The sequence below is a fragment of the Amblyomma americanum genome, chromosome 1 (assembly GCF_052857255.1).
Source record: "Amblyomma americanum isolate KBUSLIRL-KWMA chromosome 1, ASM5285725v1, whole genome shotgun sequence".
NCBI classification, from domain to species: Eukaryota; Metazoa; Arthropoda; class Arachnida; order Ixodida; family Ixodidae; genus Amblyomma; species Amblyomma americanum.
The window spans coordinates 56,441,080-56,463,995 of record NC_135497.1 but is presented as its reverse complement, the minus strand read 5'-3'; the positions used below and the strand labels follow the sequence as shown (position 1 = coordinate 56,463,995).

The 22,916-nt window shown below is 48.3% G+C and overlaps 1 protein-coding gene across 1 annotated transcript in view; it reads right to left on the bottom strand.

Annotated features, from left to right (window-relative positions):
* Positions 1-22,916, bottom strand: part of LOC144112840 (eukaryotic translation initiation factor 2-alpha kinase 3-like) — a 76,081-nt gene that overhangs the window by 34,370 nt on the left and 18,795 nt on the right. The window contains exons 9-10 of the mRNA XM_077645653.1: positions 21,573-21,693; positions 9,163-9,271 (exon numbers count right to left, since the gene is read on the bottom strand). Coding sequence (XP_077501779.1) covers positions 9,163-9,271; positions 21,573-21,693 — 230 coding nt within the window. The remainder of the gene's footprint in view (positions 1-9,162; positions 9,272-21,572; positions 21,694-22,916) is intronic.

Below are 22,916 nucleotides of genomic sequence, written 5' to 3'. Positions count from 1 at the left end.
TGCCGCTCACTGCGCGTGGTGCGTACCGCACGAATAGCGATTGCGACTTTGGCGATGGGCGGGCCACGCACTGCCGCTCACTGCGCGTGGTGCGTACCGCACGAATAGCGATTGCGACTTTGGCGATGGGCGGGCCACGCACTGCCGATCATTGCGCGTGGTGCATACCCGCGAATAGCGATCGCGACTTTGGCGATGGGCGGGCCTCGCACTGCCGCTCACTGCGCGCGGTGCATACCGCGCGAATAGCGATCGCGACTTTGGCGATGTGCAAACAGCACTTAGTGCTTGAGGGTGCGGTTGTGGCTCGCGTGTTTGTATCATCCATAGAGGCAAGGGAGAGGGTTCGGAACATCCGAAGTTCCGCGCATCATACACAATGCACTCTGGCCAGGAAATTTCGCGAATTCGTATCATCGCGAAATTCATATCAACTGGATTCATATTGTGACGAAGAAGTCGTGAGATGGCAGTGGCGTGAGATGGAACGCTCGCGCTAGGCCAGCAGCCATTAAATCATCTCATTGCCGTCAGTGAACCCGTCTCATTCTTCAGCTGGCCGTCACGTAACATTTGGTGTGAAGTGCGGAGTTCATCCCCATCCTGGTCCTGGAGCTTCGCCGCATGTGTCAGCCATGGTCGTCGGCCGTGAGTTCTTGGCCTGCGTCGCCTGGCCCTGACCCAGCCTTTCAGACCCGAACCGATCTCGCCGTTGTTCCACCACCCCGTCCACCGCCCAGACCACTGGACACGACGAACTGAAGGACCCAACCTGCCGACCCCACCGACCCGAGACGCTGCTCACACGTGGCGACACTGATTCCCTGCCCATTCCGTTCGGCGCGTCCTGGGGCCTCGGCCGTCGGCTCCTGGCGACCTGCGGCATGGAAGCTTCACGGACCAGGAATCATTCAGCCATCTCCTTCATCGTGGCAGCCAGCACCTCACCACTTTCTCCTTCCTGTCCCACCACCCTCTGAGGCCCATCACCATTTCGCGCGTCTCTCGTGGCCCCGGGTAGTGTGACAAAGAAGACAAAGCTGGCAATGGCGTGAAACGGAGCGCTCGCGCTAGGCCAGCGGCCATTAAATCATCTCATTGCCATCAGTCAAATCGTCCCATTTTTTGGCTGGCCATCCCGTAACAGTATGACAGAGATTCAACCATAAACATGGATCACAACGTTGTACAGTCAATACCAGATATATCAAACCCAGAAATGTTGAATTATTGTTTATATCGAACTGTCAGAACATCCTCTTGAAAATCCCATGAAAATGCACAGCACTGCTGTTCACATTTATTGAACTGCCATCCGCTAGAAAATTCGACACATCGAACATTGCCATGCTTCTGCAAGTGGCGCTTCTCTTACTGGCATTCCCATGATCACTTTTTTAGCGTGGAGATGGGTCAGCTGCGTGGCCTTGGGCACCTGTTGGCTGCCCAAGCATTGTAAAACCACACGACAAGGTGAACATGTGTGCATGAGGATAGCCTTCAGTCTCTCGTACTTATTTTCCATACGACAACACTGTCTTGTAGAAAAGGCAGCTTTCGGTACACAGCCCTTCATGTGGTGAAGCCAACTGAACAAAGGGAAGCCTAGCAGCAGCTCTCGCCTGGTGTGCTTTGCTCACTTTGTTGTAGAAGGCATTGTGTGAACCAACTATAACTTAATTTCAATTGGAGACTATTCTATTTATAGTGCACCGGCAACAGGATTAGACATCTTATCACAGGCAAGTGATAAAAGAAGCTTGGAAGAACGCTAACATCATCCTAATCCATAAGAAAGTAGACATCAAGGACTTCAAAAAATTACATACCGATCAGCTTACTATCCACTGCCAACAAGGTATTACCAAGGCAATCACTAACATTGTCAGGACAACTTTAGACCTCATTCAACCAAATAATCAGGCAGGCTTTCGTAAACGCTACTCAACAACAGACAATATTCACGCTGTCAATCAGGTGATATAGAAATGCACAGAATATAACCAACCCCTTTATACTATATATACTCGTGTACTTTGCTGCACTTTTTTTCATCAAATTTTCTCTGGTGCAGGTTATACACAAATCAGGCCTATAACTACACATTAACACAGTGTGGTGCCACTGCAACTACTACGTCAGATAATTAAAAAGCTGGAAACAGATACGAACATTTCATTTCACCATTCATTGCCACTTTCACGATAATCGTCGTCGAACGAACTTAGCTCATCGGCACTCTCACCGCTGTCGGATGAACTCGCCTTATTGGCGTGCTCCCAATGCTGGTCGTCCTCTGTGCCGTCCATGGCATTTGACAGCCCCATGACTCTAAAACTCTTTGAGATGGTGTCCGCTGACAACAAATATCACGCCTGCAGAATCCAAGCGCACACCTGCTGGAGGGACGCTCGCTTCAGCTGCCCTGTCAGAGTTGTTCCATGGCGGCCATCCACTCGGTATAGCATTGCCGAAATTCCATCTTGAATGGCCGGAGTTCAGTTTCCCCTTCCGGTGGCGATGAGAGGAAACTACTTGATGATGAAATCGGGGTTTCTTGATGACCCAGTGGTTCTACTCGCAAACATTCACATTACTCAAGGAAAGGAGAAGGTTAACTATTTATTTACAACATCGGTAAAAAAAACGAGAAGGAACAAAGCAAGGAGAAAACTATTTACATGACTAAATCGTGGATCAGACGAATTCAGCCCCTGCTCAACCCAGAGCGCTTGGTTTTAAACCCTCTGTCTCCGCCCTTAGCGGGGACAGCAACCAATAAGATAACCAACGACCCATCTCGCCAATCAGTGGTCAGGGAAAGGAAAATAAGGATTTCCGCCAACTAATCACAGATTGGGGAAAGAGTGCTGATTAACCATTTGGGAAAGGAGAGGTTGCAATCAAATAGACAAACAGCACAAACGCGACCACCCTCTCCCACGGCACCCACGGCCCAGCCGTTACCACTTTCTTTCGCACACGCGACAAAACGATCCCTAAAAAGTTTACTGAATACACCGCACGAGACGAACACAGTCGTTACGGGAATAGTGGGTTTCTGGTCACTCGGCTAAAGTGTTTACTGAATACACCGCACGAGACGAACACAGTCGTTACGGGAATAGTGGCCACGTTTCCGGTCACTCGGCTAATACTCAGCCGTATCTCGTGCGCCCCCGAAACCTCGTCAACCCCTTAACAACCACATGTCGACAGCTGTACATGGTTAGCGTTTTTCCTGGCGGGTCATCCCCGTGACGGCGCGGCGTAAACGAGGACGTCCGCTGCACGAAGGGGAGGCAGGGACGGGACGGGCTCCTTTGTTGGGGACTTCCGACCCCACTGGAGCGGCCTTCCTTGCGGACACAATATCAACGAGTTCGCGGAAAGGTCAGCGAACTCCACACCTCCCAACCAAGAATGTCACGCGGACACTTGCTGTCAGTGTGACATAAAAGTTCAGTCACAATTTGCCGGAACACAAAAAAAAAATCACACAACCGTGCACACACACACGCATATTGTGGTTAATTCAATCCGCACACAGGGGTAGAACACCAGTCTGCACATTCCATAATCCACCATGTCAGATCGGTGCACCAAATTGGCAGAAATTACTTCTAGCCGCCTACATCTCGAAAAAGAAGTTCATGTTTCTTTTTAGCTTTGTCAACAAGAGTGGACCGATATTTCAAATTGTCCGGCACAGCGCCGGTTGCAAATTCTGCCGCCGCTATCGGATCAGTAGAGCTCACCGGCTCCCCGCGGGCTAATAAGATTGCTGCTGCCATCGCGTCTGCATACACCCTTACTTTTAATTTTACCGTCAGGGTTAGGCCTGTCATCGGCAATTTGACCTGCAGTTTGACATCGTGTTTCAGGCAGTGCTAGCTGTTTACAGCGTTGGCGGCCGGTGTTCTCCTCAGAGAAGAGCCTGCCCTCACACATTATCGTTTTACCATCACCTTCGCCGCCGAGCTTGCACACTTCTGATGATGGGGCAGGTGGCTCCACGTGGAAACCTACAGGAATGGAGGCATTGCCTACATCCACCAGTGTCCTATCGGCTGCGAAATTCTTTGCAGCTGTCCCTGTTAGCTCCCAATCTGATGCAGACACATTTGCAGCTTCGGGACCTGCCTGAAGCTCCACTGAAGCCTCGAGTCTGTCTCGAACAGATTCGTGAGAGATTCTGAAATGCTCATCGAAATCTGAGCTCTGATGTTCTTCATCTGGCTGGTTCCTTTCTGGCTGCTCTAGTACCGAGTGTGTTTCCGATGTTACTAGCTGCCCTACACCTTCAGCTAGATCTGTCAGCGCGCACAGTGTCAGCACCGACTGGCAAGACAACTCATCTTTGGCAGCTGGATTACTATCTACAGCGAAGAGCGTTCTCACTATCAGATCCGCCTTCTCCCCGTCCTCGACCCTTAATGCTGCGTCAGAGTTAGCGCACCCTGGCTGGGTACGATGCTGAGCTCTTGTTCGCGAGCAATACAGTCATGTGTCTCCTGGGTCTGGTCTATATCGGGTTGCTCTGACAACATGTTCGTCACAGGAGTGACTAACGCTCTTATGCCTATCTCTTCTGGTGCGACACACAAGGTTAGGCCTGCTGTCTAACCGCTTCCGCTTTCAAAGCTGTAGTCATCGGCACACACGACAGATCAGCGTCCGCTACCTGGAGAACCGCATCTTCCTGTTTCGTTTCTTCAGAGCACTCACCCCTAGAAAGTAACTGAATTTGGTCTCCTGTTAATTTTATTTCAGTCCCTGAATCCATACAGGCTTCAGAACTCTGACGTTCGGTATGCAAGTCTCCGCATGCCAGATCATCCGTCCCATCTGGTTGACTGATCTTATTAACAGTCATCTCCGACTGGGAATGCAGCTTATCAGGCGCCAGCATCTTTACCTGAGCTACTAGTTTGCACACATCTGCCCTCACCGCGGGAACATCTGGTTCTTGCTTTGAGTTCGGACAGTCAATCATCGAATGTCCAAATTTCATGCAGTTATAACATTGAACTGCTGCGAATAAGACCTCGCTATCAACTTTCGTCCCTTGCCTTAATTTCAACTGCATCTGTGCAAGTTTTTTCTTTTCTAGTTCAATTTGGAGTTTCAAATTTTCAATTTCACTCAGCTGTTCAGCCTCCTCCTGCTCAACACGTCGCATCCTGCCCTCCTGATCATACCGTACGGCAGCCATCTCCGTTTTCCGTGCTATCGTTTCTAGCACTAAACACTACACCGACATGGTGAATTCGGAGAAAGCAGAAAGGTCTCCTACCTTACTGGTTGCTCTCTGCCCCGGTGATCTCGTCGTCCTCCGTGATGACGACAGGCTCCTCGGTGCGGATGACTTGAGCTCTGGATCTCTCAGCAGCTCGCTGACTTCTGCCTCGTTTGACTGGCTTGACTTGGTCGCCTGGTTACTTATCAGCAGCTCGCTGACTCGAACCCGTTCGATGTGCACGCCTGGTTCTTTTCAGCAGCTCGCTGACTCGAACCCTCGATGGCTTGTTGTTGCCCGGCTCCTTCAGCTCCTAGCTGACTTGAGCCTCCGACGTCCTCTCGAACTCGACTCGTGATCCTGAAGCTTTCGACGTCAGTCTTGCGACGCAGCTTCACGTTTTCTCCTTTAGGACAAAAAGCTTGTCCACTGACTTGTTCTTCTCACCTTCCGTCCAATGCCTCGAGTAGAAAGAAGTTGCGATCCTGTGTCGACTGTGCCAGTTGAGTTTCCCCTTCCGGTAGCGATGAGAGGAAACTACTTGATGATGAAATCGGGGTTTCTTGATGACCCGGTGGTTCTACTCGCAAACATTCACATTACTCAAGGAAAGGAGAAGGTTAACTATTTATTTACAACATAGGTAAAAAAAACGAGAAGGAACAAAGCAAGGAGAAAACTATTTACATGACTAAATCGTGGATCAGACGAATTCAGCCCCTGCTCAACCCAGAGCGCTTGGTTTTAAACCCTCTGTCTCCGCCCTTAGCGGGGACAGCAACCAATAAGATAACCAACGACCCATCTCGCCAATCAGTGGTCAGAGAAAGGAAAATAAGGATTTCCGCCAACTAATCACAGATTGGGGAAAGAGTGCTAATTAACCATTTGGGAAAGGAGAGGTTGCAATCAAATAGACAAACAGCACAAACGCGACCACCCTCTCCCACGGCACCCACGGCCCAGCCGTTACCACTTTCTTTCGCACACGCGACAAAACGATCCCTAAAGTGTTTACTGAATACACCGCACGAGACGAACACAGTCGTTACGGGAATAGTGGGTTTCCGGTCACTCGGCTAAAGTGTTTACTGAATACACCGAACGAGACGAACACAGTCGTTACGGGAATAGTGGCCACGTTTCCGGTCACTCGGCTAATACTCAGCCGTATCTTGTGCGCCCCCGAAACCTCGTCAACCCCTTAACAACCACATGTCGACAGCTGTACATGGTTAGCGTTTTTCCTGGCGGGTCATCCCCGTGACGGCGCGGTGTAAACGAGGACGTCTGCTGCACGAAGGGGAGGCAGGGACGGGACGGGCTCCTTTGTTGGGGACTTCGGACCCCACTGGAGCGGCCTTCCTTGCGGACACAATATCAACGAGTTCGCGGAAAGGTCAGCGAACTCCACAGCCGGTTAAAGCAAACATCGAGCGGCTGCAGTACGCTTGTCAGGCCACCAGGAATTACAGCCAAGTCTGTTCGGCAGTCTGCCAGCCGAGTCCTCACTCAGTCTATTAGGTGCCCTCTAAAGCTGTCAAGCACAAGGGCTTTGCGGCGTAGTAGGCCTCCTGTTCGGTTCTGCCACGCTGTTTTTCAGCCAGTCTATGAACAATTCGTCGGGCATCCAACCTTTTCTTGCACCTGGACTACGATACCCTGGGGGAACTTCTCTCTTGGCAGAGTCTTCCTCTTAAAGACAACGTAGGGTGAGAGCTTCCTTCCATCAGCGGTGATGCAATGCATCACTGTGCACCTTTGCCATTTGGCGCCAATAGTGTGCATGGAGACACTTTTTGCCCCTTTGGCTTCTACCACGCAATTTTCAGGGGCATCGAACCAGACAGGGGTCTGATCAACATTGCCTACATGTGAGAGGGCGTACTCATGCTCCCTCCGAAGTGCACTGAAAAAATGATGAAACTTCATCATTTGGTCCTCCTTTTCGGCTGGCAGCTTCTGGCACAACGTCGTTAGGCAGCAGATGGAGAGTTGGTGCTGTGTCATAAAACATTGAAGCCACCCTCGACTGGCTACAAGGTCCGCTAATCGAATGTTCATGTGTTGAGCGATAGCAATTGCTTTCATGCGGGTCATTTCCGTAGACACCATGAAGCCGCTGCTCCCAGTAGTGCGAACATACTCGACAAGGTACTCTTCAAGTTTTGGGAACTTGCACTGTTTACCATGAAAAGCCTTCCGGGTTCGAGTAGTCACGGTGAGGTCTTGCATTTGCATACATCAGCAGCGAGCATACTTTTTGTCGACTTCAACTTTGCGCCCAGCCTCCTGTTTACCCGGTTCCTCAGTGTACTTAGCCATTTGAAGTTTGAAGCCTGCAGTGTAGGGCCATCTGCACTTTCCCATTGCTTTTTGTACGCATTCAAAAGCAAGCAGCCTAACACGTGACGGTGCACGCAATACAACAGATTACGCAAGCAGTCCACACACTTCCGAACGAAGCACCGGATAACAAAGACCAAATGGTGCTGGGCAAGGCACCGTGAAAACCAGAAAAAGAAAGTTGCGGAAACGTCGTCTTGTGCAACGATGATGATAATGGATGCGGTGCCGGAAAAACTAACTGGTGCCATTTTGTAGCACTTTGTGAAACTAGGCACGTTTATGGAGCGTTTTAGTTGTTTTTTATATTTGCGGCCGAAAGTGGGGAGTGCGGGCTATACACGAGGGTGGCTTATACACAAGTGCATATGGTATAGTCTTCACAGATTACGAGAAAGCATTTTTCAGTTGAAACCTCAGCAGTCATGCAGGCATTTCGGTATCGGCATGTAGATGAGCCTTATGTAAAAATATTGGAATATATCTATAGCGGCTGCACAGTCACCATAGTCGACCATAAAGTCAGCAATAAAATTCCAAAAAGGAAGGGTGTCAGGCAGGGAGACAATATCTCGCCAATGCAATTTACCGCCTGTTTACAGGAGGTATTCAGAGGCTGCTTTAAGTTCAGTATAGCTTGAGTGAGGCATGAAAAAATTGCAGTATGATCACTTCTTCTTTATTCATAGTCATTTCAGCTCTCAAAGCAGGCTGCCTTTAGTGTCGCAGTGAATTAAAATGACAAAGCAGCAATTTATATCACTGTTTTTTCATGTCTCATGTGACCTATACTGTTCAAACCAAAACAGCATGTGAGAATTAATTCAATTACAAATTAATTTTGCAGTAGCTGGCGAATATCACGTGGTCATATGTGGACTATTGTCTTATGCATCATTACAAAGAAGAAAACCGGCAGTTAACAATTTGGTGCATATACTACTTTAAATCCAAATTTCTCGGCAATAAAAGTGCTGCCTTACAAACATCACATAGCCCCACAAAAAGCCAAGCCACTCATTTTTACTAAAAATGAAAATTGGTTAGAGCAGTCCTCAGAGTCACTTTAATAATTGATTCCTTTAAAACTCCTCACCTGTACTGCAGTCTCATTCCTAGTTTACTAATGGCGCCTATGTGCTCTTACATGACCTAGTATTTGGACACTTCTATGAAACTACACTTTGAACCTAGCCAAAGGGCCTCTAGAATTTCGCCTCCATCGATGGAGGCGAAATGCTAGAGGCCCGTGTACTGTGCGATAACAATGTGTGTTAAAGAATTCCACGTGGTCGAATTTTCCGGAGCCCTCGACTACGGCATCCCTCATAGACCGAGTCGTTTTCGGACGTTAAGCCCCCATACACTATGAAACAACTTTTTAGAGGCTGAACAGAGCTAGAGGACCTCGTCTGTCATCGAGAAAGAGTCAACTGCATGTCTATAACTGTCATGCCTATACTGCCCACACAGTGCCACTTTACTGCCACTCGGCATTCGCAATTGAATGCGTTCCTGGCTGTACTTAGTTCTTGGCAAAGATGTGCACTTCAGTTAGTAAAAGCAAATAATTTTACCTTGGATGACAGTTCCTGCAGATGCTTGAGCTTGAACCTTTGTAGAACATGCTTGGTTATGAAGATATTTATCAGAAATGTGGCCAAGACTATCAACGAAATTTCTTTCCTGCCAAGAGAAAAAAGACAGCAGCTCAATTCATGCCGTTATGAAACAACATCCACGAAAGAAAGAAAGAAAAATAAATAAACTACACAGATTACACAGTCATCACCTGGCTTTGAGCATATGTAAATTGTACACATGATGGAACGTATTTCACTAAATGCACCATTAGGAAAAATTAACACTTCTAGATGGGTCAGTTTTTTATTAGCGTGTTGAAATCTGCTGAAATTCAAAAATTGCAAAAGTGAACAAATCTGATTTGCATTTTAAAAAATACCATCATCAACGGTTTTCTTTAAAAATTCCCCGAAAGATGTTAAGTACTTGGTTATTAAAGAGTCCCAATAAAGTGTTGTGTTATATTTTTTAACTATCAATTAAATGCCTAATGCAGACCATATTTCATTCAGTTAGTATCCCCCTCCCCCCCTTCATAGCACCAACCACCACCATCGTTACTGGATAATGTCTGTTAAACACTCTAGAGTAACAGTCACTTCAAACTAAGTAACAACTTCAAACTGGGTGCGTATGGTTACATTTTAGTTGGCACAATGATAAACCCTCAGAACATACTTTAGAAGTACATATTTTGCATGTTAGACCCATTTTTAATATGTTCACACATACTCTCTCCAGGCATCGCTAATTCCAGAAAGCCAAATATTGTACCACGGCAAAATCGCCGCAGCAGACGCAAGGCTGCGCAACCAAAATATTCGAACAAAAAAAAATCTTTCCCCCTCTCTATCCTCCCTAACACAAATGTTTTAATATTATTTTAATGTTTATTTAATATCATTACTTTTTACAATATATATATATTTGTTTTTTATATGAATCTTGTATTGCCTCTGGCTCAAGACAGACAGAAAGTGCTGAAAATTGGTTTTTGAGGAAAGGAAATGGCAGTGTCTGTCTCACACCTGGATGGATACCTGAACTGCGCAACAGAAATTACTGTTTATGCATTTTAAGACAGCAACTTTTTAGAGTGTGAACCTCAGCAGCTCGATGCAAAAAAGCACAGTTAACTGGTAAGGCAATTAAGTCTGAGGAACAAGCCTGTGCAGGCTCAGATACATCGAGGCAGTAATATAGGACATTGTTTGGCAGCACACATTAGGCCACTAATGCTCTTGTCTCTTATGTATACACACTCAGTTTCATACATAGCAGTCAACACTGTCAAAGCTAGCCTGCCTGTAAGCGCAGGCTAAGTCCATGTCCGAAAAGTTCACTACAGAACATAAGCGAACACAGGCATATTTCGTTGCGACAAATCTTCAGCGCAGTGACTGGCAACCTCCGGGACTTTGTTTTACCCCTTGCTATAATTTCATGCTGTGACTCATCAAGACTTCGAAATTAAGAATGACATGTGACGGTATGATACGCGACTGGTAGGGCGAATCGCTCAGACTCCATCCACGCCTAAAAAGTAGTTCACACTCACTGCAAGTCACAGCAAGAGGGACTGAACATTGCCCGGTTCACCATGGTTCGACCACGGTTCACAATGCTAACACATCAATTTATAACACTCTGTTTTCGTCGAAACACTCACCGAGGCTTCGAGAAGAACGAATGATACATGGCAGAGTGATATGGTTTTACGAGCACACTATTTCCGCAGCCTCCGCAGTGTTGTCTGGCACGTATTGTTATGAAGACGAAGAAGAGTGCAGTGGCGCGGGAAAGAGCGCTCGCGCTAGGCCCTCAGCCATTAAATCATATCTTCATTCTGTCATCATGTCATGCCTTCTTTGGCTTGCCACCACGTAACATTTGGTGGAGGTGCCGGGGTACTCATCGTCATCCTAGTCCCCGGAGCATCGCCGCCTTCTGCTCGCCTTCGTCGTCGACTGAGGGGACCTGGGCTCCGCCACCCGGCCCAACCCCAGCTCGAACTGACCAGAACCGATCAGCCGCTTTCCCCCAGCCCCGTCCCCAGCCCCGAACACAAGACACGGCGACCAGGACCTGACGTACGATGACCCGACTACGACCTGAACCAAGACGGCACCCCCGCCCAGGCTGTGCAGCGATCCCTCAACCCTTGACCTTCGGCTGTGGGTGACCGACCGCTGGACCCGAAGCTCCGGGGGCAACTGTCCACCAGATAATCTCCTTCATCTTGGTGGCAAGCCTTTTATCTTCTTCTACCCTTTCTGGCCATGCTCATCGTCACCTCACCGTAATTAGAGCAATCGATCGGGACGATCGCTCGGAGGACCGGGGTCATGTTATGAAGACGAAGAAGAGTGCAGTGGCGCGGGACGAAGCGCTCGCGCTAGGCCCTCAGCCATTAAATCATATCTTCATTCTGTCATCATGTCGTGCCTTCTTTGGCTTGCCACCACGTAACAGTATGAAACAGAGTATAGTTCTTTAGGTCTACGTTGAGCCCACATGGCAGTCAGTCAACAAAATGCATCCTTTACTGAGAAAATAATTTCCATTTCAGTGTTTCATATGAAGGTACCTAGAGGATGTGCGACCATCTTTAAACAAAAAAAAAACTTGTTGGGTTCATGACCCCCGTGTCCATGTGGGTGTCTACGTAAATCCTGCCACACACGGTGTCGGTACGCAGCCTAAGGGTGAGTTTCCGTACATGTACCATCAGCGTGCAAAGAGAGAGACTCGCTGCGTGGTTCGAGCACCAAGCAGAAAGGGGTCCAATCTGCTCTTGCCACACTTGTATGCTCTCACTCCGAGAGAATTAGCAACATTCACAGTACTCGTATTTATTACGCAGACAACTACGATCTAAAGACAAGCACTGTATTACACCCCTCAGCTAATACGCACCTAGCGTCCACCACAGCCCGACAGTGGCTGCAGCACATGTGCGTACGGACATGCGCACGGACGAGGGTTCATGCGTGCAGGCCAATGCAGCGCAATAACCCTGGAACTGCTGCTAACTCAAATGAGCGGTGGCGGTTACTTGGCGGGTTTTGCATGGTGTTCGCAGGTTCTGTAAGGGTGGAGCGCAAGGCTCTTGGCTCGTGATGTTAGGCACCAGCCCTATAAGGTACACGAATGCCCATTAGCCAAGGCCTCGGAGAAAGCGAATAACGGTTGCTCATGTAACTTGACGCTGGTGTTCGGCTCCGTGTCTCAAGCTCCTCGCTCGCCTGCATAGAAACCCCCGTGCAACCGCGACCGGCCCCCAAGCAAGCACAGCTTGCACCAACACCATGCCCCTACGGCCCAATAAAGGACCATGTAGCACGTCACTACAGAGCATAGGGCAGACGGCGTACAGAGCTGCATCGCGCCTCACTGAGCAGACAGGGTTTCATGGGAGTCAAAGGAACAGCGCATGCTGCCCTCCAGACAGCGAGAGTGCCCACACCCCTCTTTCCTTAAATGACCCGGATGATCTAGAAAGCCAGTCGTACATCTGCCTACAAACATGCACTGGGCACTACAAGGAAAAGTCCCGACTGCCAACCTCCATTCCAGCCCTTCCATAAACGCACTAAGAACAAATAAGGAGCAATACAAAATGCAGAAATGCTCTGACAAGCAACAAAATAAAACAATGAGATTATAAACAAATTAAAAGTAGGCCTGCCAAAAGCCCAATGACGCATCAAAACATGCAAGCTGAACATATACTATACAAATGGCATACATGTCCACACCCACACACGAACACCCCGAACACACCAGTATTCAATGCCAATAAAAAAAAACTGGAGGGGACCCTTAAGCTCCGCCTTACAAGTATGACGCGATAGCATTAATAGATGTGGGGACCTGTCCTGCAGTCCCGTGTTTGCTTTCCCGCGAGGCACCATGCAGCAGCAGCCTCACCTCGATGAGGAACGCATTCCCTTGTCAGTTACGTTAACTGGCAAGAGAGGGCGCCAGCGTCGCTGCGCGAGAGACTGCTTGAACGCTGCGCACGGGAGAGGGCAGGAGGCTCTTGGGCTGGGATCGTCGGCGCGAGCGGATGTGTCGCTCGCGGCTCCGCTCTTAGCCAGCGGGGCGAAGAAGCGATGGGGAGACCCGCTCCCGTATCTCATCCCATCCAGCCTTCGAAATATATCCCTTGCCCTAGCGCGGGTGAACATTCGCTCGGAGCCTTGCTGGTGAGTCGGACGACTTAGATTCATTAGCATATCTTGTTGCTAGCTGGCGTTATTGTTGCTGTAGCAATAAATGCCTGTTTGTGTCAGCCAAGGTGTCGTTCCTTTGTTCGCTCAGAGCAAGGCCCGCCGTGGTCGGCGAGCACGAGGTAGCGTACTGGACCATGGGGTGGGGTCTCGGCGGCTTTGAACCATGTCAGCCGCGATTAAAGTGTGGAGAACGTATATCTCCCCAATTCAACCCCACATGGGTTAATGCCTATTATGGTTAATATGCGGAATTGGTGATTCTCGACTTTACATTCATAGATCCCTGGGAGTCTCCATACCACTCTTGGCACAGTGGTGCAGTGGTTAAACAATGCGCCACTGCCCTGCGATGGCAGGTGCTGCCCCCGGGAGGGCTTGTGAGGCCCAGGTTCTTCTTCCCGAGCAACCTCTCGCAACTACCACCTCCCACAGTGGGCAATTTGCTCACAATCCGGTGGGCAGGTTGTGATGACGCCACAAGATCACATGACCTAAACAGCCCACCTACGTTGCCAGCTGTGCTCCTGTTGCTCCACTGCAAGGCTTCAAACGGTCACCAATGCTGACACCAGACAATTTTTTCCGACATGGGGGTACCAATGCTCTCACGTTAAAACTGCACAAAGCAATGGGCGCAAATGTCTTACGCAGTTCTCTTTGAGGTAGGCGCGTTCGCCACGAACCATCTCGATGACCTTCGCAAGCGGGGACCATACAACCACCTCGGGGCCATATTGCTTGCATGTCACCACCGTGCGCACCGTTGCCATGCCCCCCAAGGTGGCGTGCTTGCCCTGCTCTGGAGAGATCTGGATGCCAACCAAAAATCTGTGCACCTCACGCTTTCGTCTCTGGCAAGCCAGATGTCGCTTGCGATGTCATGGAAGCCGAAATGGTTGCAGTACAGGAACCAGAGCACTCGCAGGACCTCACAGCAGATAACAGCAATCTGTCCTACATCCAACCCATCTCGCTGATGAAGTCCGTCCATGGGCCCCATTCTCGGCACTCCATGCCGACCAGGGACCATATCAATGCCCCACTTAGCATGGACGCACCGTCAATATGGGCGATCGCAGCCCAGAACTCCCAGCGTCAGCCCGCCCTTTAGGCACGGCCTCGTAGTAGCTGAATTACAAGGTATGCCCTTACCCCCGCCAGGGGTCAGTTGAGCATGTCCAGCACAGCCTGGTTATTTTCTTCAGCTCGGTAGAGAGTCCCGAAGCTGCCAGGTCCTTGAGACCGGCACGCTTGAGAACTTGTCCGTTGAAACATCGAAACACGGGTAACGAACACTGTGTGCTCATCTTGGTTGGTGATGAGATACCGGGTTTCTCAAACTCCTTGTGTTCTTTCTTCACACCTTTGAAAATCTTCAGCCTTGCCTCCTCCCCTGCTCGGACTCCTTGGGCAGCGGCCGCATGTCCGTGAGCAGAGAAGTCATGGCCTGCACTGTGCTATAACACTGGTGAGCCGAACAGGAAGTGCGGGCCGCTTGTTATCCACGCCGTCAGCTATCTTACACCATTGCTACTGAACCCTAAAAGAAAGCAGGTTCCAGCCACCAAAAGTTCCTTCATTGTAGCACGCTCCAACTTGTCACATTCAAGGTCACTTGTCACCTCTAGCACCTAGTAGTACGCATTACCCCAATTACGGTTTCCATACATGAACACACACACTCACTCGTACACACGCACTGAACCAAAATTGAACATGGCATGCCCACAAAGTTACAACTGTTCCACATGCACTTTCTACATTTATACAAAGCAGGCTGCAAATTCGCGAGCTCGCCTCAATACAAAAATTCTTAGAAAAGGCATGCGCTCGCGGAGGCTGGAAGGAGCAAGGTGTTGGCTCAATACCGGAAAACCCCAGAGTCAAGGGCGAGCTTTAACCATAGAGCGCATCGCCTGAGGGAGTACCAATGCAACAGCTGAAAGCAGTCAAATGCACCCAGCGTGCTCTGCCGCCGAGATACGCTACCTTGCTTTGACTCCCCAGCTTTGACTCCTGTGGCCTACAATGGTTGGCTTTCAAGTCGGCTATATAAATGCCGCCGCTGGTGCCCCACGTTTGAGGACCGACCAGCTCATACACAACAGGAGAAAGCTGTTTGTCCACTCGGTAAAGCCCCAGCCAGTTAGGAGCTAAAGTAGCAAAATATCTTTTGCAGGCATCACTGAGGGCATGCTTGCGTTTAGCACTAAGTCACCTGTCTGAAAACTGACATTTTGGTGGCTTTTGTCATACTGAGCCTACTGCTGGGCTCGAGCAGCACCCAGGCTTTGCCATGCCCTACTGAGCTCTTTGTGTAAGCCTGCTGCGAAGTTGCGCCGCGTAGAAAGAATGCTCCGCCGATGCATTTTCAACCGCTTCTTGGCGCTGCATGACAACTGTCAGCAGATTTGCCAACTCTCTACCAAAAGTGAGAAATGCGAGAGAGAAACCTGTGGAATGGTTATCAGCAGTCCGAATTGAGAATGTGAGTTCGTTTAGATGGTCTGCCTAATCCTTCTGGCTCTTGGCAAAGGCAGTGAGCATCAATTTTACGGTGTGGTTGCAGCATTGTGTCAGATTAGACTGAGGGTGGTAGAGCAATGTGAGATCATGTGGTATCCAAAGAGAGGAACACGTTTCTCAAAACACCCGAGCCATGAATTACAACACATTGTTTGTGATAAGGTGCTCTAGAAAGCCAAAACGAGTGAAAACTTCTATCAGCTTGTCTAACACAGCCCGGGCCATCACCTTACGGAGTGGAAAAGCTCTACCCGCTAAAGTGGTCGAAAGTAAAGCAACCGACCACTACCGAGCACTACCAAGACGCACTGAAAGCCCTGCTTACTTCTAGGGAAAGGTCCCATTAAGCCGCAGGCAGCATATTGCCATGGCTGCTGACTGTCAATCGGTTTGATCAATCCCGCTGGATGGCCTACGCAAGATTTCACTGCCTTACACACAGACGGCAGGTCCAACAATAATGGAAGATGTCCCACTTCATGCCGGGCCACGTAACAGTGTGGCTGAGTCATGCAAATGTCCAGCCAGTAGCCCACTGCGAGCATAGTGCAAAAGTGCACATCTCAAACTTCGAGTACAATCAAACCCGAATAAAATAAAACTCGGATAGAGCGAATTATGCTTTATATCGAACACTGGGAATTTGTTCTAGCATTATGCATGTAAAATGTAGCTTTTATAATGTAGCGAAACCCGTGAAGCACACGAGCGGGAGCAGCCCTTCAATATCCGTGCAGATTCCAGCAGATTCAATGTGCAACTAAATAAAAACTTACCCATCTAAAAGTATGAATTTTTTTACAACAGTAGTGCGGAGCGATAAATACTGAGGAACATTTTGAGCATCAAGTTCCTATTTCTTCTTGTTCCATTATTGTCTTGAAAACTGCCCTTCTTCGAACACATAACTTGATGAACAATGCTTGCAATCGTGATTTTTTCCACTGCACCTCACAGAAAAAACTGCACACAATTACCGTATTTACTCGAATGTAATGCGACCACGATTGTAATGCGAGGGTCGACTTTTCGGGTGTGAAAAGGGGAAAAAATAAAAACTACGATTGTAACGCGAGGGTAGACTTCAGGTGTGTGGCAGAAAAACCGAAAGAACCCAAATGTGACGCGAGGAACCGACATCGCACAGTTCTGAGGGTTAAAGACAACTTTATTGAAATACAAGCCAAACAGGCATTCCTATACACCCTCACCCTCACGGCAGTTGTCGCCGTCACTGTCATCATCACAGCTTGACTCTTCTTTGTCACTAGCTGCCCCCCACAGCAGGTCATCCTCGCTTCCGTCTAGACATTTCAAATTGAGCATTTCTTAAATGCGCGGTAGCCCAAATCATGAGGCAGCCCGTACCAGGCTGCTGAAACCCAGTGGGCAACGGTAGATGCGCTTGGGCATTTCAGCCTACCTGCAGGTGTTGTTGATCCGCTTTCAGTCCACTCCCAGTATAAATGTTGCAAGCGATCCCTGAAGGGCTTGTTCATGCAAACATCCAGAGGCTGGAGAATGGAGGTCACGCCACCCGGTATAACGAGATGCGTTCGGTCACGCTGTAGCTTTTGTTTGACACCGGGTGTCAGGTGACCTCGGAAAGAGTCCAGAAAGAATATTGCTTCCGGATGCAGCAATGCGCCTGGCCTTCAGCCCCACAAGCTTTGAATCAAATCTATGACAAAATTCGAGTCCATCCAACCTTTTTCATGACAGCGCACGATAACGTCTTTCGGGAAAGTTTCCTTCGGGATCGTCTTCCGGCGAAAAATTATGAATGAAGGGAGCTTGCGGCCACCAGCCAAACATGCCAGCATAACGGTAGTTGAGTTCCTTTTACCCCTTCTCTTCTTTGATGTCAGCCCGAAGGGGAAAGGTAGAGGTTGTTGGATGCCGACGTCTTGAGGTTCTAAACTTGCTCAGTCACATTACTCGTGGAACTTCAGGAAGTAAACTGTTTAATCACACATAAAATAGCTAAGACAGAACGGAAGGTACAACAAGGAGAACAACTATGTACATAGTGATTGATCCGCAGAGTGACCAGACGAAATCAACCCCCGGTCCCACCAAAACGTCTTCTTTTAATCCATAAGTCCCCGCCCTCAGTGGGGACACCAACCAATTAGGTCAAAACACAAGCACGCATCCAATCAAGGACCGGGGAAAGGAAAACACATCCAATAAAACACATGGGAGAGGAAAACACATTGAAAAAGAGACAGAGGAGCGTAAAACACGCCCAATCAAAGATTGGGGAGAGGGGACAGGTCACTGTCACGAATACTAACAATTCCCCTCTCGGATCACTCCATCCTCCCCCGCGGGGCGGCATGATTACTCGCTTAAAGAGCATGCGAGGGCCGCACAGATTGTCGAAAGCCGTGCCACTTAAGGCGCCGCCGCTCCCCAATTCTTCCTGATGCCTCACGTGCACAGGAAGTGCCTGGCAGTCATATGGAGCTGATAAGCGCTCACAGTGAACATGAGGAACGCGTCTTCAAAATTGCCTCCTAGCCACACACTGAACGACCGCCGCCCGGGTAATGGCCTTGGGCAGCGTCGCCGCGGTAGGGATGAAAGGCGACGCGCCTTCGTTGCTGCTTCTCGGAGCGGGCTGCGAACAATGGGGCCCGGCCAAGCTGGGTCGTCTGCGCACCCCGAACTCCCCTCCGTCGCCGTCCGCTTGACTCGTTAGTTCCATGTGGAGTCAAAAGGAAATGGATCACAGCGTACGCACTCTTGTCCACATACAGGCGGCGTTCCGTACGTGATTACTTGAGGCTCCGGATGTGTCAAAGCCAGCCGCGCACGACAACGGTAATCCGATTTTTTTCGTTGCCTGTGCTTCTAAGGCGAACTTCATGCTCGCCAGACTTGTGCACTGTTCTGGACATAGGCATGTCCACATACACGGAGGTCTGGTCGGCATTGCTGATATGTCCAAGTGGTATGTTGGTAGAGCGACAAAGATCGATGACGTAGTGCTGGAACTCTCGAAGTCTTGTTTCGAAGTCCCCGGCCAGCTTCTGGAAAATAGAAGTCGTGCGTCGAAGGGAGAACCCGGCCCTTCGCATAAACTTCTGCACCAAGCCTCGTGATGCCTTAAACTGGTTTTGGGTCAAACCCATGTCCCGCACAAGCTCCTGTGCTTTGCACTGAAGCATTTCAATGCTTACTCCAAGTAGTCGGGAACGTTGCTCGCTAATGAACTCTGCAAGGCGACGCTCCAACTCCGGGAAGCGGCCTTTCTTGGGCCCCTGAAAGCCTTTTCGCAGGCTGTTGCAGTTAAACAATTCCTTGCGATGTTTCCTCCATCCCCTGATCGTCGATTTGTTGACGTCCACTGTTGACTTCGTTGTCCACTTCGTGTCCGTTGACTTCATGTCCACTTCGTTGACGTCTTGCAGCCACTGTATTTCCGACTTTCTCAGCAAGCAGAATAGCGTTGCGCTTGTATACTGTATACTGAGCTGTATACTGTATACTGTATACAGCTGTATACTGAGCGCGTGAGCACGCCATTCCGCTTGAAGACAACTCGACTGTTTGATGGGGATAGGCCTAAGACTCTAAGCACGGAACGCTCAACTACACGCACTGGCACCAAACACTAGAAAGAGCGAACAAAGCACGCTGCTCCATGCCCTCCTGCCTGTTAGTCACATGGCCACGTTTTTGCATCAGTTGCAAGGATTAACAGACAGACGGCGGTGGGATCGCTTGCTCCTTTGCTGGCGTATTGGCGGCGATTGCGAGCGCTCGGTGCCTCCGAGATGGCTGTTTCATTTTGCGGTCACGGAGGCCACACAACCTCGCTACAGGTTGCGAGCATTCGTCAAGAGGTGGCGCCCTCTCATCGTGCCAGTGACTCTAGCTGGCGTCGACTCTTGTTGGCTTGTTCTCACTGGCATCGTTGTTTTGTTTTTTTTGCGTTTGCGATTAGGTTGCCGCTTTGTCCTAGTAGTTGTGACCTGTGGTTCGCGTACTGGTTGACCGGTGAGTTGGAGTGCGTGATTTCGAACGACCAGTACGATCAACGCACACGTTTGACACATGAAATGATTGTAATAGTGTGTGTTTGGTGCTCTTCATAGCGTTTTTAAACCTAGTATTCGATTGTAATGCGGGGGGTGACATTTCCTTTCTACTTTCGGTAAAAAAAACTCGCGTTACATTCGAGTAAATACGGTACGGAAAAAAAGATTCCGGTTCTACATTTCGTGCTGCAGGAATCCAAACCGGTAATTTTGAGAAATTGCAAAAGAGATGTTTTTCACCTGTGGTGATAAGATTTTTTTACAAATATACTACAGTGTTTCTTGCAAAACTGAGGTCCTTTCCTTTGTGTGTTGACACATCTACCTATCACAAGTAAAAATTTCATTGCAAACAAAAAATGGTCATGGGACCTTGACTACCATCCTTATCAGAAGCCACCACCCTTCCCATCGTCCACACAGACACACAGAGAAACAACAGGATCTAGATGATACGGATCTCATAGGGTCGCAAATTGTCCAAAAACGAACATCTGTACACAGAAGCACGAGAAATACACACGTAACTGGCGACCGCAGTGTCAGCGATGTATGGGCCGTGCGTCACCGCTTACTGCTCACGATGTGTACCACGCGACTGCCGATCGCAGCACCAACGATACACGGGCCGCACGCCGCTGTTCACTGCTCGCAGTGCATACTGAGAGTTCATTGATGTGGGGACAGCGCTTAGTGCTCAAGGGTGCAGTGACGGCTCATGAATTTATATCATAAATTGTCACAGGAGAGTGTTCAGAACACTCTATAGTATTCGTATCAGCTGTGATCATAGCATCATGATTATGCTGTGTATAGAGAAAAAACCTATTCTACTACAGATCCTTGTGTTTGTGGCAGAGTAAACAACTAAATTCATGCACTGTATACTTCAAAATTCAGTTTTCTGTTAGTCAAGTGTGATTACCTAGTTGATTATTTCGGAGGGTATACCAATATACCAATTGTTTTCACCTTTATGATTGAATTACTGTGACCTGTGAGAAACTCTGTCAAAAGCTTTCAAGAGATCTAAAATTATTATGTCAACCTGACAACTGTTATCAAGAACTTCTGCAAGCACATTATTGGTTGCTATAAATTGTGTGTTAATACAAAAGCCCTGTCGGATGTCGTGTTGCACATTATTTAATTACGTTATGATGATTCGAAAAGCATTTATTAAATACTTTCCCAGACTAGGCTCTAGCACTTTGGAAGAAATACATGCAAGTGAAATAGGCTGGTAATTACTGATTTCGAGCCGGCTACTTTTTTAAAAAACTAGAAAATACGGGTCAGTAATTAATTTGTTGGTACTTTGCCAGATCTCTGGGCCTTATTAAATATTATGAAGAGAAATTTTCTTAAAGTTCTGCGCATCTCATGAGAAAAGTGCCTGAAATTTCATCTGGACCAGATGTCTCTTTCATGCCTCATTGTGTGAGCCTACTTGCACTCTGTCATTCTCTATCAGCTTAAATTGAGTAGAAAAGCAGCATCACTTATTCCATTTTCTTTTTTTTCGTGCACTTCCACTCTGCACTGAAAAACGGAGGTTGCTGGACTGATTTGAGGCCCAAAATGATGTGAACTTACCACCAAAATCGCAAGGACTTAACAATGTGCTCATTGAACGTTTCAGCAGCTTCCTCCTTCTCACACAAGAGCACAGAATCATTGTCTAAATCGACACCTCTGTAGAGATAGTACCCAGTGTCTGGATCAGAAAAAAAAAATTAAGAGAACAATAAGTGCATCAGTCAGGAAGAAACTACAGCATATTGAAATCGAATTAGGTATGAAACAAAAATTAATCTGGAAGAAAGGCCCAACATCTGTGAAAAAAAAAAAGACACCGTAAATATTTGGCATGCCACACAAATTACCAGCATTAGAATACGAGTAATTACCTAGGATAACTTCTTGTCAATTTGAACTATGCTTTCGCGTAGGACACAAATGATATAGTGTTAGCCACAATATACTCCGTTTCATACATCAGGTGCAACGCTGTCAAAGTTAGTGCTCTTGTTTGCCTGCAACCTGCACTGCCTGCATCCACGACCAAAAAGTAGTGCGCTCCTTGTGGTAAGCGAAACAGTAAATACCTTGCCTGCAGGCTTACTACATGACACATATTTCATCAGCTTAATTACAAGTACTCTTATTCCTGATGACAAGCTGTCACTTTCCCTTTATTTAGAACACTCAGCAGAACACTCAGCCACTGAACAAGCGGGGAGTAACACGCCTCCCTTTATTTTCCTGTGCGGACTACTTCCGTACCTTTCACAACGTTGCACTTGGATGTATGAAATGGAGTATAGTTAATGGCAATTCTCACCAAGTCTTTTCAAGCCACACGCAAAAAGGAAAAAAAAATTAAAGAATGATTTGTGAATGCGAAATCAAATGAAGAGCGTTAGGTATGTTGTTTTCACCACTGCTTTCGACTATGCTTTACATTATTATTAACGATGGTTATTAACGTGCACTTTCGTTATATATGAGGCTCAAATTCGCTATATACGAATTTCACTCCCAGGTTCCAAATTCGAATACTAACGTGTACATCCCAAAACGACGATTCGTTTGGTACCAGCTGCATCCCTCTGCGACCACTGGTTCACCTGCCACAGCCCTCCGAAGGTCGCCTCCCATTACGGTTTCGAGGACTAAAGGACGTCAGTACAAATCCCTCACACATATTAGGCTTCATCTCGACTAACAACTTTGTGCGCCAAATCATGCCGATTCGTTTTCCACCCCTCTGAACTCTCTGCACCAAACGGGTGGGCCACAATTTTGTCACCAATGGCGACCCCAAGTGGCACCAGTCTCGGCACCCGCTCAGATGGTGCATATAAAATAAAACTTCGTTGATATGTTGCCGGTTCAAACAATTTCCTGGTTCATAAGCTCAAAATCGCGGACATTAAA